We start from the raw sequence: 15,856 nt of genomic DNA, 5'->3' as shown, positions 1-15,856 counted from the left end.
GCAGACTATTCTGTTGTAAATATATATTTAGGACAAGCGTTAATAAACTGAGAAGTGACAGAGCTTTTATTAATAAGTTTTATTACCTTTAAATAAAACTAACTACAGCAGATTTCTGTACAACAGAAGGTGATTCTGTGGCTCCTGCGTTGGTCTGTTGTTCTAATCACCTCACATGACAACAACAGAACGTATCTCCTGAAATTCGGTTCTGAATTTTGATGCCACTCGTGGACTTTCAGGATGTGCAATAAGCAAACAATTATTTTTACATAAAAGTAACTAGCAACATTGTATTTCATTGTGAAAATGCAGTGTGAATATTGAGTGCTGAAGAAACTGAAAAACTGAGCTGTTAAAACTTAAAAAGGCATAACACTAGCCAAAAGCTAAAAGTAGCAGGAGGCAGCTAAAGGCAGCAAAAGGCTAAAGCAGATATCATTGAGAACAATATTACTAAAGGATCAAAAGTACGAAAGTAAAAAGATATATATTTTAGTTGGTTGTGCACCGAAATGAAAATTTCAGCTGATATCAATATCCGATATTATTATTGACGTTATGGATGACAACCGATATTTACCAATATTACACAAACACTCTTGTGTTTTTTTTTCTCAACCCACTGACATGACTCTTTACTTCAGTTATTCCTGGCTGTGCAGCGTCACTAAAACTATCATGATCAAACAGACACCACTCAAACATCTCCCCTCCTGAGACACAAATGGCAACAAGCAAGAAATTAATACCAGACGTTAATATCAGTCCAGTTTTACTTACTGGACTGATGAGATGTGCTAAAAAATGACCAACATCATCTGATACTGATGTTAATGCTGAAATATTGTGCATCCCTATATGTTAGTACATGAATCACTAAAGTGACACAAAGTATTCAGTAGATTGTAAAAACATACAGAGGGTAAAACAGTAAAACAATGATGTGAACCTGGTCTGATGGCAGACACTGGGATGATTCGATGGCCGATAAACTTCCCTCCTTCCTCAAAAGCAGCGATTCTCAGAGAGGCCAGAGTTGGAAGGATGACCTGTAGGAGAGACGTGTCACTACTGGTGGACACTTTTACTTGCTTTGTTTCGGCTGCTCCTCACCTTCTTGAAGACGATGGGCTCTTCGTCCCACACTGGATTGATGGCGTTGTTATTTTGTGAGGTTTTAGTCTTCAGAGCTTTCCTCCTGGTGTCTACAGGAAGTCCAAACATCTCCACCTCCACGTACACCCCCACCCTCCGTTCTGTCAGAAACTGGCCAGAAATCACCTGAAGCAGAAAAAAAACAGGTGCAAATCAAAAACCTCACATTAAACAATCCATGTGAGCCACATGAGTTTTCTGGTGCTGAGAAATGAAGGTGAAGCTGTTTTGGTCAAATCTTGATAAAAACATTCTGAGTTGTGAATTAGTTACTCTGATCCTCAGTATCTGTGAAACTTTCTGTTTCTGTTCAGATGTACCTTCACAGAGAGCGTGTTGGCCACGATGCCGTCCACTGTGTTTTCTGTGAATGGGTCAAAGTGTTTGTCTGGACGCCTCATGAACTCGGGTTTCAGTCTGTAGCCGCTCCGACCGTTGTACTCGAACATGAACAGGTTCAGCTGCATGGAAAGATCTGAAACACAGTCTTCAGTTAGGAGACTACAGGGGAGGGGTCACAACTACAGGCTTTCCCACTTTTATGTAGCTTTCATTCAGCAGCTTCAGTGAACAAGGGTCAGCAGATGTTTCATTTTGAAACAGTATATCTCAAACCAGACTGATTGTGAATTAACTTGTAAGAATAAATTTAACTAAATACATATTTTTATTGCTACTCTCTGATTTCTCATATCTACAGTTTAGTACCAATAGTTTGGTAGTTGAGAGCCACCAGTTGACATCCAGCGTTCCAGAACAGCTGAGGCATAAAGTTTGACGAGTCCACTCTGGTTCCTTTGGGGTAAATACGACTCAGCTGGGATTTGTTATATCTGTGAACACATGGTGAAGGATTGTACAGATTCATCCTGTTCTTACAGACAGACCACAGAGTGTCTGAACTGTGCTTCAACTCCAAACAAAGAGAGAAATATGGATTGATCGTTCACAGTAATCCATCATCATCATCCATCCATCATCCATCCATCATCCATCCATCTGTCTGTTCATCCACCCATCCATCCATCATCATCCATCATCCATCCATCATCCATCTGTCTGTTCATCCATCCATCATCATCCATCCATCATCATCCATCATCCATCCATCTGTCTGTTCATCCATCCATCTGTCTGTTCATCCATCCAACATCATCCATCCATCCAACATCATCCATCCATCTATCCGTCGACCATTCATCATCCATTCATCATCCATCCATCATCCATCCATCCAACATCATCCATCCATCCAACATCATCCATCCATCTATCTATCTATCGACCATCCATCCATCCATTCATCATCCATCATCATCCATCCATCATCATCCATCCATCCATCCATCATCCATCCATCCAAAATCATCCATCCATCTATCCATCATCCATTCATCATCCATCATCCATTCATCCATCATTTATCCATCCATCCATCATCCATCCATCCAACATCATCCATCCATCCAACATCATCCATCACCCATTCATCAATCCATCAACCATCCATCATCATCCATCCATCATCCATCCATCATCATCCATCCATCATCCATCCATCAATCCATCCATCCATCCAACATCATCCATCATCCATTCATCAATCCATCATCCGTCCATCATCATCCATCCATCATCCATCCATCCATCCGTCCATCCATCATCAATCCATCCATCATCCATTCATCAATCCATCATCCATCAATTCATCCATCCATCCATCCATCCATCCATCCATCCATCCATCCATCCATCCATCCATCCATCCACTCTCCAGCTCCTCCTGATGGTATTCCAGTCCAGAGAGGACACATTGCTCATAATCCCTCCAGAAAGGTCTGGGTCTACTTTAGTGTCTCTTCTAGCTAGTTATATCTCACACCTCTAGAGGAAGGGTTCCAAGGAATATCCAATCAGATGCCTAGAACTACCTCAGCTAACTGCTTGTGATGTGGAGGACCAGTGGCCACTGGGTGGCAGAGCCCCTCACCTTGTCTTAAATACAGATATTTCTATGTCAGGTTGAGGACCATAGCCTGAGACTTAAAGTAGCTGACTTCACTCTCTTTTGTAAACATCAGTTCACTCTGAAGGTCTGAAGACAACAACAGACTATCATCATCTGCAAAAGCAGAGACAAGATCCTGAGGCTCCCACACCAAACACCTTCCTGTCCATGACTGCAGTTAGACTTCCAGTTCATGACCACATCAAACTGGATCAGAGGCTCCTGTAACAGATGTGATCTGAAACATCAGTGAACAAATGTATTTGCAGGCTGAATCACTGACAGAACAATATTACATTAAACACATGTTTAAACCCATATATATGGATGCAAGACATTGACTTAAGTTGAGGACTTTTCATTTCCATTATGTGTTTCTGAAGAGTTTTAAGAGCTGAAAACCAGTCTGCCTATGTGATCACAGGCTCTTTGTCCTGAATGGTGTGGGAACATTATACTGATCACATAGAAACACATCAGCCATAGACTCATGACCTTTAAAATGCCTTCAGAGCAGGCAGACACAAATACTGACAGAAATCGATTTAAAAGTTGCTCAGTGACTCACACTGATTTCTGACATTTATACAAAATAGAAGCATTCAGAGGAGGAAGAACAGAGTGAGGAAGTGGTTGCCATGGTGTTTTTGCATCTGTGGTATCTGTTGCCAAGGATACTCCACAAACTCCACTGGCGACTTGGTGAGGTGCTCCAAAGCTTTGGTCTCCACAAAAGACGACATGTGGTAACAGCGGGCTGCTTCTGCACACATCAACACACACATTTCTCAGCAGTTCTTTAGCTTACATCACTTCCACTTTCCCACTTCAAGAAAACTCTTCCTCTGATTACCTCACATCACTTCTGGACTCAGCTTAGCTTTAGTGAACAGCTAAAGTATGAAGGATAATCTAAATTTACAGTCAAATTCTCAGAATCATGACAATGCAGCAGGTTTCTGACTGGCGCCTCTTACTCTTTGATGCTTCGAAGGAGTTGAACTTGGTTGGCTGGACGTAGTTAACCAGAGTAGACATCTCCTCTGTGGCCACCGCCTCTCGCTCTGCAGAACCCTGAGATGAATCACAGCACAAACAGAATGAGCAGCTGAATGATGAAATGAGCTCAGAGCAAACATGTTCAGAGGGTTGACAACAAAAACACAGCTTCAGATGGAAAACAACAACAATGTGAACACAGAGGACCAATCCAACAACACATTCAGGCAGACGTTTGATGAACAAATCCATGAGTTAAGAGTTTAAAAAGGTAACTTTAGACCTTGTGCTTCTCATCTGAGGAACCTTCAAACTGAAGAGTGCAGAGCTCCAAGCTTTGAAACTTCAGTGAGCTGAAATCATGTATAAATCATGCTTTAGCCTGGTCCACATGATGTTTAAGTTCCATCATAAACTTATTATAGTACTCCACCAACCAGACCGCCTCTTCTTGTAGCTGGAAACTGAAGGATCCATTACAGACTGTTTTAGAACCAACTGGTTTTGTTTTGTGGAGCTTTAAGTCCCATCTACACAGTCATAGTAACACACAAACTTTCTTTTAACCTTCATACTGCGCCTGGATCAAAGTGACCAGCGAGGCTGTATGGGACATTAGGTTAGGCAAATACCAATTAAGGGTGCAACAATACATGTACCCGTATCAAACCGTTCAATGCACACTATGTATCGAACAATACAGTTTTTTTAAATTATTTGATCAACTTGTCTTCTGAAGATGCTCTGTGTTAAAGGATCAGTGGATCTGTGTTCGACTACTCCACCTAGGCTGCATTTTTGAGTGCAGATCCACCAAGAAACTTGCTGTTTTAGCAACATTTAATTTAAAAACTGTACTTTTGAGGTTAAACAAATGTTTATAATTAATTTTAATAAATTACAAGTTAAGATGGGCACGGACATTCCTCTTTGTATCAAAAAAAAATCGAACCATGAGTCTTAAGTATCGAACCGAAACGAATCATGAATTTTCTGTATCGTTGCACCCCAATACCAATGTGTGAAAATTTATACCTAGAGCAACTAAGTAAGAATGACTTTAATCAACACCTGTAAAAAAATTACCCTTCGTGTATTTGTATCTATTTGTTTTTTTTTTTTTTACCAGCAGTAATGTTTGTTTGTTTACACGGAGAAGTGAGATTTAAAGCCTGTTTTTTTCTGGCTTCTCCTTGCAAGGCTAAACTTCAGGTTACATGAAACTGGCTGCTGTGGAATCTTTTGAGGCTGTAACTGTTGGAGACCAGCTGGTCTCAAAATTGTGAAAAAATATCAGAGTTTTAGTTCCAGTCTCTCTGAACTCTGAGTGTTTGTTACTGAGTGACCATGGAGCTGTGTGACTGCATCTTATGCAGACAAGTTGGAAAATCATTGCTTATTTTCATTGTCTGGAATATTTTGTTGCCCACAGCAGACCCACCTCCATGTCTTTGATTTAATTTGCTGGAGTACACTTTTAAAATGAAGACAGGAAGATTTGGATCTGTTTTTAAATTATAATAATTGATCATGGATGTGGAAAACCAGGCGATGTTCCATGTCCCTAGAGTCAGTCTATGCCACCAGGAACCAGAATGACCAGGGACCCTCCATTGACTGCTGCCCAATATGCATCGCACCCGACCTTGGTGGTCCTCCCAGCAGTAGGTGGGTTCACATTGAAGTGACTTCTTGTTATTCTTTAGGCTTGATCCGGCACAGCCCCAGGAGCCAAGGCTCGACCACCAGGTGCTCAGAGGTAGGTGAACCCCACTGGCCTGGCTCCAGGGAGGTGCCCCGGTTTCCTTTGTTCTCTGAGACAGGGGATTCTGATGTTATCAGTCCATGAAATGGACGTTATCAGGCGTTATCAGTCCCATACAATGGCTTCAGAGGGTCCCTACTGTGCCTTCTAGGCTTCAGGCTGTCCCGACAGTGCCCCCTAGTGGGTTAATATATAAATGCTCAGCTTTAGAGATAGGGTGAGGAGCTCCATCATCCAGGGGGGAGCTCAGAGTAGAGTCGCTGCTCCTCCACATCGAAAGGAGTCAGTTGAGGTGGTTCATCTGATTAGGATGCCTCCTGGACGCCTCCCTTTAGAGGTGTTCCCTCCCACTGGTAGGAGACTCCGGGAAGACCCAGGACTCTCTGAAGGGATCCTCTCTGATCTGGGAACACCTGAGGGTCCTCCAGGACGAGCTGGAAAGTGTCACTGGGGAGAGGGAGGTCTGGGTTTCTGTCCTGGACCTGTTGCCTCAGTGACCTGACTGTGGATAAGCTTCAGAAGATGGAGATGGTGTTTAACCTGATCATTTGGACTGGTTTAAAGTCCAAAGTCAGGTTTAAAATGGCTCCAACAACTTAAGTTAAGACATAAATAGACAAGTTCACTGCAGTTTTAGAGCTCAGCTCTTCTGTTTGAAGTGGAGGAGAAACAAAGTGTCTTCAACAAACAAATAAAAAATAAACTCAAGATTAAGGACTAAAAACTGAGAATCTACACCAATAAACTGACGGGAAAACACATCTTATCTTAAACCATTTCTATCACCTGCTGTCCAAAGACAGAAGATGGGTGATAATGATTTTACCTCTTGAATAAAGGATGATTACAACCATCTTAACAAAAGATGATCTTAGAATAAAAATCTTTTATGAAAGGTGGGGAGAATATTTTTAGTTTCATTGAGTTTATTCATGTATATAATTCATAGTTTTAAAACTTCTTCTCTGACATGAATTATTTTGTCCACATCTTTGTGCGATTTATGTCATGAGATCATTAATCCAGACTATTTTAGTGGATTCTCAATAATCCAGGACCAGGACAATCCTAAGTTTCAAAAACAAGACAGAGTAGCTTGACTTTGTTTCTGTGAGCAGACCAGCACAAACTCTTTTTTTGTGATTAATGAAGTTCATAATGAGATTATCTTGACATTAAAAACTAGAATGTTAATTTATTAAAAGGCTGTGCTTAAACTGACTGAAATATTAAATGATAACTTTAAAATGGTTCAGTTGATTGTTTAATGTGGTTAATGTTAAAGACATGTTTTATTGTGAAAGGCTTGTTTGAGAAAGTGATGTTGAAATTTCTAGATATCTTGTCATTCATTGGTCACAGTGGTAAGAAAATGAAAAAAGGAAATGTGAAAAGTTTTATTTTTTAAAAGAAACATTTGTGTAATGATAAGCCTAGAAAAGAAAGAAAAGCAAAAAGAGGCTTTTATTAACAAACCTGTATAAAGTCACTTCTCTGTTTTGCTTTTTCTTCCATTTGTTTTTAATGATTTTGTTTAATTTTTTTCTGTGGCCCTCACTTCTCACATCTGATTTTTTTATATTGTTTGAACAAAGTATTTGCTTTATATTTTAGTATCTGGACACCATTTCCTTGTAATTCTAATCATTTTGTTTACCATAACCAGAAGTGTTGTTTATTTGTAAATAACCTCCTGAAGTAAAGTTTTCCTTTAAGTTTCTTTCATGTGAAAATCAGAGTCCAGCCTAAGAGCTAAGACTAACTTTTGATTTTATAAATAGATATACAGCTACATCAGTAAGGTTGGTAAGACTGACTCCCATGGTTAGAGGTCCTTTTAATGTAATTTTATTTTTATGTATTTTTACTCTTTTATTGTTGTTGTGGTTGATTAATTCTTTTTTATCTGATTTGGACTTTGAGTCTGCAATAAAACCTATCTACCTATAATTGTTTGTATTTATTTTCACTACATGTAAAAATCATATTAATATTATTTTCAAAAGATATAGGGATGCTGAGTGTCTGACTATTATTATTATTTTAGCTTGTTTTTTTTTCAATATGTATAGAGATGTTTGGGGTTGTGTATATTTGTGAGTACAGGTGTGTCTGTATGCATATTCTAGTATGTATATTTTTTTGTACGTGTTATATAATTTAGTAGGTGCATTGATTGTTTATTTTGATCTTAATGATTGAAATCAATCTTAAATCACTATCTTAAAATTGTGATTTAGAAAAAGGAAACAAAATTTATTATTTTTTATTATATAAGCTTTGGAGAAGGGTGGGATTAAATAGGTTTTTACTTCTACCTGTTCCTTTTCAAATATGTTAATTTTATTATCTTATAAAAAAAATTTGTTTTGTTTTCCGTACATGTTTGAAATAAATTAAACTAAACTATTTTGTGTCTCCAGGCTGAACAACAACACTACAGAGTGGCAGAGCTCTGGAGCTTCCTGCTGGCATCAGATTAATGTTATATAACAGCTGAAATATTAAAGGAAAATCTACATTTAATACTTTGAGTTGGACAGATGTGTTGAGGTAAACACAAGCTGTGGAATCAAGGAGTTTCTGGTTTCATGTGTCTGTCATGCAACAGCAAACATGAAGGACTGATAAACAGCTTAAAATCGTTTTTTTTTTTAAATAAAACTTTAAAATAAAACTCAACTCCAAACACAAACACAATGAAACAACCGGATCAGTAACAAACCAAAACAAGTTGAGACATGAGCGAACATGAAGCACGTTTCAGTTCACGGCCAGAAGCAGCAAATGTTCACGACGAGATCAGCAGAGACAACATGTAGCAGAAACCAACGGAGCTGTGAAAACACACATCATGTGTGAACAGTAACAAGAGACGACAGCAGTGAGGGGGACTCTGTCATCACTGACCTTTTTACCATCATCATCTTCATCATCATCCTCCTCCTCACTCTCAGCCTCCATCTCTGTTCAGATTAAATAAGTCTGAATTATCTTCTTATCATTTGTAGGTTTATTAGAAGGAGCTGAATTAAACCTGACTCTGGCTTTAGCTGAGAGTGAAGACACGTAAGAACCGCCACAAATAAAATATTTCCACAGTGTTTGCTTTACAGGGTGGGGTTATGTGGAGTACTTCTGAGCAATCAGAATCTTACCTGCAGCAGACAGCAGTGATCTCAGTTTAGACAATTCTAGTAGAAGTTTGAGGATATTTGCTGCTCATTCAGTTTCTGTCAAACTAAATAACTTAAACATTTTATAACTGAAGAAATTTATTGGAGTTTGTTTACTTAGTGATTTTTAAAAGCATCTCACATTTTGTAGTTTTTTCTTAAATTAATAGGGATATATATTTTATAAACTACTGTGTGATTATTTTTGTGATTCAAATGATGATTTTATGTACGGACTGGTCTAGGTGGTTTTTACAAATGCTTACACAGAGCAGTACATATATGTAGATACATAACCTGAAAACATTTACAACATGTAAATATTTTACATTAGAACTCAGTTTTCTCTGTTGAAGGTTTCTGTCTCTTGATAGGGAGAACCATCTTGCCTGTAGGGAGTGGTCAGAACCTGAAGGAGTTGATAAGATGCTGAAACTTCCTGCCTGAGGGATTCCACGACTCATTCAATGGCCGAGGCTATTAGCTGATGGGTAGTCTGTATGGCTTCAGTTCTTACATTAACATGAATTTGTTGTCTTGTCCTTACACACATCTGAGTAACTGAACATGTTATATTTTACAACATTTTGAGCGATCATCATTATCAGGGATTTATTTATCTGATGTTTGAGGCCTTTTTAATTAGAGTAACACTCAGCAGCTGCAGGCTGTAAACTTGCTGCTCCAGCTGTGTGGTTGCACATCTGGAACTGGCTGCTGTGTTTGACGGACAATAACACTCCAAGAGAAACCCTATTGTTGTTCGGCAGGAAGCTACTCCCCTCACGCCATGCCACTGTGGGGCTCTGACAGAAACACAGCAACCATGTAACGTTTGATTTGTGTTGTTACAACTTTCTGACAATCAGACAGGTGGAAGCTTTCAGTTGATGAAGGAGAAGAATGCTTCTTATTTCAAGATGCCAGCCATCACTCATGGGCTCGACACACGGGAGGCGGCATCGCTCTCTCTCCATTCATTTCCTATAGAGCTTGTGTGATTGAGGCGACAATCACTTGCCCTCCTCCAGCCAAGCGACCAACAAAAATTGTCCACATTAAATTTCATGTTCATACATTTAGATATGCACGCGCGAGGTTGTGATGTGTGATGTGTGAAAGTTGGAAAATATTCAACATTTGTCACTGTCGCATGGCATTACAACCAAGCAGCGAGGGTTTCGTTGACTAACCAATGAGAGGAGAGCATGCTACACACTGCAGTTAGCTAACACTCTGTCAAACTTTCCAGTTTTATATGACCCTTCACCAAGTGATTACTAAGATACACATAAAAAGGCAGCTTCATGGGAATTTGTTGGCACCAGGGTTAAGTTGTCCGGTAAGTTTTTCCCTATAAAGTTGTATCTTGGTGTGTGTTTTGTAAATATCATTAGCATGCATGGAATCTGCCGCTCTGAGAGTGTACAGACTCAGATACTGGGGGAGATAAGTCACAAACTGGATGTGGTTCTGACGAGAATCGCAGCACAGAAGCGTGCCTCTGGCATGTAGGAGGATTACATCTGGGTGATGCTTCAAACGGTGAGAGGTGAGGAGGACACAAAATTCGGAACTTTTTTTGCCATTTTCAGAGATGCAGTAAAGACTGTAAAGCAGCAAGAAAAATTCAAGGCCGCTTGTCCCAAAACAATTGTGTTTATCTTTTCAGATCCCAGCTGCTGGCCTTCGGTTGGCATGTGTTTGGACACACACACACACACACACACACACACACACACACACACACACACACACACACACACACACACACACACACACACACACACACACACACACACACAGTCTGAAGGCCGTGAGGAGGAAGTGGAAACTCTGAACTCTGAACTGAGCATGAGATGAATAAGATCTGTCTCTGGACTCTGGCGGGCCTTGGATCAGTTCCAGCACAGAGAATTAACCTAAAACGTCATCGGCTCCACTGAACCCTGCCCAAGTCTCATGTGTTTGACCCCAAGCCCCCCCCCCACACACACACACACATCCCAGTTGCCTTGCTCCAGCGAGTCATTTTTTTGTGCATATGATTCTGTGTTTATGAATAAATATAGGATCAGAGCAACGTTTTAAAAATCATCTCCCCTATTGTGTTTTTCCAACCTGCAAAAATGTAGACATTACAACTGTGTTGCGCAAGACCTGTTCATCCGTTCCCCCATGTTTGTCATGTGTGTCTTTCTTTTGAACGGGTGTTCTTTAAATGCAATTTTATTCTGCATTGCATCTCTGATGTTGTGTGTGAATGACAATAAAGCTGATTCTGATTCATTGCAAGATTTGTTTAGTTTACATGTCATTTTTTGCCAATCAGTCACCAATAAATTTTACAAGAAGCAGTAGATGAACCAATCAAATTTCTTGAAGACAAGGGATATAGGATAAATCTTGTGCCAGCAGGAATTGAATTTGAATTGCTCAGATTGAATCTGAATGTGCATAATTTGAAATTGAATGCATTGGTTTCAAAATGAATTTTACTAAATTAAAACTGAATTTGATGGTTTGAAACTGAATTTAAAGTTTTGTAGCTGAATTAATTTTGCTTTGAAACTTTGTTTTGGTTTATTAAAAATTCAGTTTGACTACTTTCACTTTCAGTTCCATAATTCAGATTTTTGTGTCACATCCTGGTCCTTGAGAAAGCCAGGCAGAGTAATCAAACACAGATCTACAGATTTACGTTTCACTTTGGTGAAGTTTCCCTTCTGTATGTAACTGAGTTGATGCAATCCACTGTAAAAGTGACAAAAACAGACAAAGTTATTTTATTGCAGTGATTAATTTGACCTATATGTAGAAAATGTTACATTTACTTCACATCATGGATCAGATATTGATCAGATGCTGCTGCTGACTGATCCGTGATGTGATGTAAATGTAGCATTTTCTACATTTAGGTCAAATTAATCACTGCAATAAAATAACTTTGTCTGTTTTTGTCACTTTTACAGTGGATTMCATCAACTCTGTTACATACAGAAGGGAAACTTCACCAAAGTGAAACATAAATCTGTGGATCTGTGTTTGATTACTCTGCCTGGCTTTCTCAAGGACCAGGATGTGACACAAAAATCTGAATTATGGAACTGAAAGTGAAAGTAGTCAAACTGAATTTTTAATAAACCAAAATACAGTTTCAAAGCAAATTAATTCAAATTCAAAACTTTAAATTGAGTTTCAAACCATTAAATTCAGTTTCAAGTTAGTGAAATTTATTTTCAAACCAATGCATTCAATTTCAAATTATGCACATTCAGATTCAATCTGAATAATTCAAATTCAATTCCTGCTGGCACAAGATTTATCCCATAATGGGACCCGAGAGCACGATTTGCAGCGCTGACGTCACTATCACGTCGCCGTGTGTTGGTTTCCATCCAGGTTGAGATTTCAGCCATTAAACAATGTTGTTTGTCGCTCCCCGTGTGTGAAGCCCATTAGACATTCAGCCCCCTCACACACACACACACACACGCACGCACGCACACACACACACACACACACACACACACAGCATGCTGGCCTCTAATCAGGAGGGATTAGAGGATTCTTTGCAAACATTAAATCTTAAAAGCAAAAGTTAGCACCCAGCAGCTAATACTCCCTCCATGAACGAAGACACACTGCTACCTGAGCAGCTCATTTTGGTCACATCTTCTCTTCACATTTCTGTCCAGAAGCACAACAGATGACTGAAACTCCTGGGAAAATAAAGTTCTGCTCAGACCTCATATTGAGAACAGGCTCTCTAAGCTGCGAGAAGAAAACATCATTTTCATCTTGTAAATATTCTAGTGTGAGCAGATTCCCTCACTTCAGGGTCAACAGGAGGCAGCAGCCTCAGAGTGGCTTCTAACGTTCAACTCCTGAAGGAAGCATGGAAACACTGAGCGTGTGCAGAGTTTGAGTTTCACACAACATCGAGGCGCAGGCAGAACAAGCTGATGTTAAGGTGAATTCAACTCTTTGTGTTGTTTTTCTAAATATCATGTTATGCCATTTAAACACATTTTAAAATGTATGTTTAAGGTGGGCCTTGTTTTTGTAGGTCAGCTAGCTCCTGATGCAGGACGTGCATGTCGAGTCGTTACATTCAGTGTTAGCACAGCATTCTTCACCACTGGTAGAAGTTATTATAATTACTAATCATCAGGGTGGAGTTTACACCGGATCTGTTTCTACGTGTCAAAACACAGCTGCAACAACTCTGCTAATGTTTGGAGAGAATATTTGTTGCACACAGTTTTTTGAACATATTTAAATTCAAAGTGAAAGTTGTGAGACATCTACGCTCCCTTCTGTAGTTTGTTCACAATCTAACATCCAAGAGCTCATAGACTGACAGATGCTCTCATTAGCAGATGGCTAGCTTAGCGATGCAGATGTTGTTCAGCTGTGAAAATAGTAACAATGGAAACAACAGTGTCAGGAAAATACCAAACATCCACGTGCACTGCTTTGTGTTTGACTTGATTAGACTGAAGAAATCAAATCTTGAATGTTTTCTGCTCTGAGTCGACTTTAGCTCGACCTTCAGATTAAAATCTGCTGCAAGTAAGATATTGACTGTTCCACATAACCCTATTTTGTGGGAACCTGAGCTGGAGTTTGAACAGGAGTGAACATGAAGCTTTGAGTCAAAGGCAGAAAAAAGATTTAATGGGAGAGACTAGAAAGTCACGCTATAAATATTTAACAAAAACAATAAACCAAATGAAGTTAGTGTCTAACAGTGGTGGGCAGCGCTAATATAAAGTTTAGTTGCACAATTTCTGAAGCACAAACTAACTTATTTAGGTACGCAAGTTCAAAAGAACATATGCTCAAATAAATTTAGCAGAAGCTAAAAATAAAGAACAAGTTTGTCTTCATTTAATAAAAACATTCTGATTTAAGACAAATCCCTTTTCTTTCAGAGCTTGGCGCATGCCATTGCAGTATGGGGAGGTGATTCATCGAAACAGATTTTTAAATCATGGTGTTAAAACAAAAAATAGTTGTGGATTGCCAGTTCTGCTGCTTCTTGGTCATTTTCTTATGTTTATGGCAGAGCTTTCGTAATTTTAAACTGTTTATTGTAAAACTGAAGTGATGCATTCTGGGTAGGCTACAGGACAAAGGACCAGAAACCTGTTCTTTTCAAAATAAGAGCGTGAATTTAAACTGTTCTGTGTTTCTTTCTTTATTATTATGATTTGTTTAATATTTATTGCTGCAGTGTCCCTCTGAGAGGAGGAACAAACTGCACAGCTGAGTGTGGTTCTGCAGATCAGAACTGCAGGTGGATTGTCGCCCAGTGAAGTAGCTCCAACTGCTTCCTGCCACACAAAGAATTGTGGGAACACTACAGTCTCTAAGTTTTAATGAATTATGTGGCTGCAAAACATAATGACTTTAGATGGCTCTTTCTCTTTACTTTAGACAAAATTGATGATCAAATGAGAAACATTATTTGCGATTAGCGCTAATTATTTCTTAATTTATAAAGTGCGTTTAAAGAAATTAGTAAAACCCCTAAAGCGCAAAGGTGATATTAGCGCTTTAGGGGACGAGTGCCCACCACTGGTGTCTACAAATCTCCAAATCAGATTAGAGGCTGTCAGATATGTAAACAAGTTTCTACTTTAATGTTTAAAACTGTACAAAGCTCTGTGCTTCAGCACAAACACCAGTCTGCTGAGAAAACAACCCCCTCTCCCAGTTTAACTGATGCTCAGAGCTTTTCATGTCATCTGGGATGTCTGGCTCATTCCAGGCAGATGAATGTGAAAACATCTCAGCGTCACTTTGACTGAAACGAAGATAAATAATTATTCTGAGAGGTGACTTCAGTCAGACGATTCTGTGAAAGTATTTTAACTGAATGTCAGAGCGTCAGTGATGAAGGGCAGCCTGCAGGAACATCATCATCCAATCGTTTCCAGACGACAGTGACTCATGTTTGTGAGTCTGCTGCATGTAAAACCATATCAGACATTTTCATTCCTGTGGCTTTAGCTTGTCAGCCTTCTGCAGCTGCTCCGACACCTCACAGAATAAATGAACGTCCGTTTTGTCTTTTGATTGTCACAGCTGAGTGCATTTCCTTTGTCTTTATGTCATACCTCCTGTGTTGTTGCTAGGAGACACCAGCTCGTTGCTCTGATTGGCAGGTTGGTCAATTAGTCTCTTGGTGTCCGTGTTATTGGAGGGTTTGTGGGATTTCTTATTCTTGATGAGAATTTTTCCCATCAGCTCCTGAGGACTGGGCAGAGGGACTCCATGTTCCAGCTGCAAACAAACAGCAACATTTTAACCCCCGGCTGATAGCTCCGCCCACATTTAAATCCCCTCGGCCTGTTTTTCTGCTGTTCTTACAGGATATTTGTCCAGAGGGTCGATCAGCAGCGCCTCTCCAAAGATGGTTCGACAGTATTCAGCCATTTTAGCCTGCTGCTTCAAACTGAGAGACAAACAAAGAGCTAAAGAATTAACCACAGTGTTTATGGAGAATTCGTTTTTTAACTGAAAAGTTCAAGTTGACAGAAGAGAAGCTCAGAACAATCAGAGCTAAAAGCTACAAGCAGCAAAACTATTTGGCTAAAAGCAGCAGAACGGTAGCTAAAACTAAAATATGAAAAATAGCTTCATGTTGGCTTCATCGGAACGAGATCTGCAGCTCTCGCTGGAGCGGTTCGCGGCCGAGTGTGAAGCGGCCGGGATGAGGCTCAGTGCCTCCAAATCCGAGGC

General features: G+C 39.6%; 1 protein-coding gene across 1 annotated transcript in view; it reads right to left on the bottom strand.

The window, feature by feature from the left end:
• The window catches only part of plcb1 (phospholipase C beta 1), a gene marked incomplete at its 5' end in the record, with an annotated part of 86,543 nt that overhangs the window by 34,829 nt on the left and 35,858 nt on the right, over positions 1–15,856 (bottom strand). Inside the window, 9 exon segments of the mRNA XM_014024606.1 lie at positions 953–1,052; positions 1,117–1,284; positions 1,479–1,633; positions 1,867–1,991; positions 3,845–3,929; positions 4,144–4,240; positions 8,841–8,896; positions 15,232–15,397; positions 15,485–15,569. Coding sequence (XP_013880060.1) covers positions 953–1,052; positions 1,117–1,284; positions 1,479–1,633; positions 1,867–1,991; positions 3,845–3,929; positions 4,144–4,240; positions 8,841–8,896; positions 15,232–15,397; positions 15,485–15,569 — 1,037 coding nt within the window.

Source organism: Austrofundulus limnaeus, unplaced genomic scaffold (genome assembly GCF_001266775.1).
Source record: "Austrofundulus limnaeus strain Quisiro unplaced genomic scaffold, Austrofundulus_limnaeus-1.0 Scaffold430, whole genome shotgun sequence".
Classification (NCBI taxonomy): Eukaryota; Metazoa; Chordata; class Actinopteri; order Cyprinodontiformes; family Rivulidae; genus Austrofundulus; species Austrofundulus limnaeus.
The sequence above is the reverse complement of the archived record's forward strand: the minus strand, read 5'-3'. Positions and strand labels throughout refer to the sequence as shown.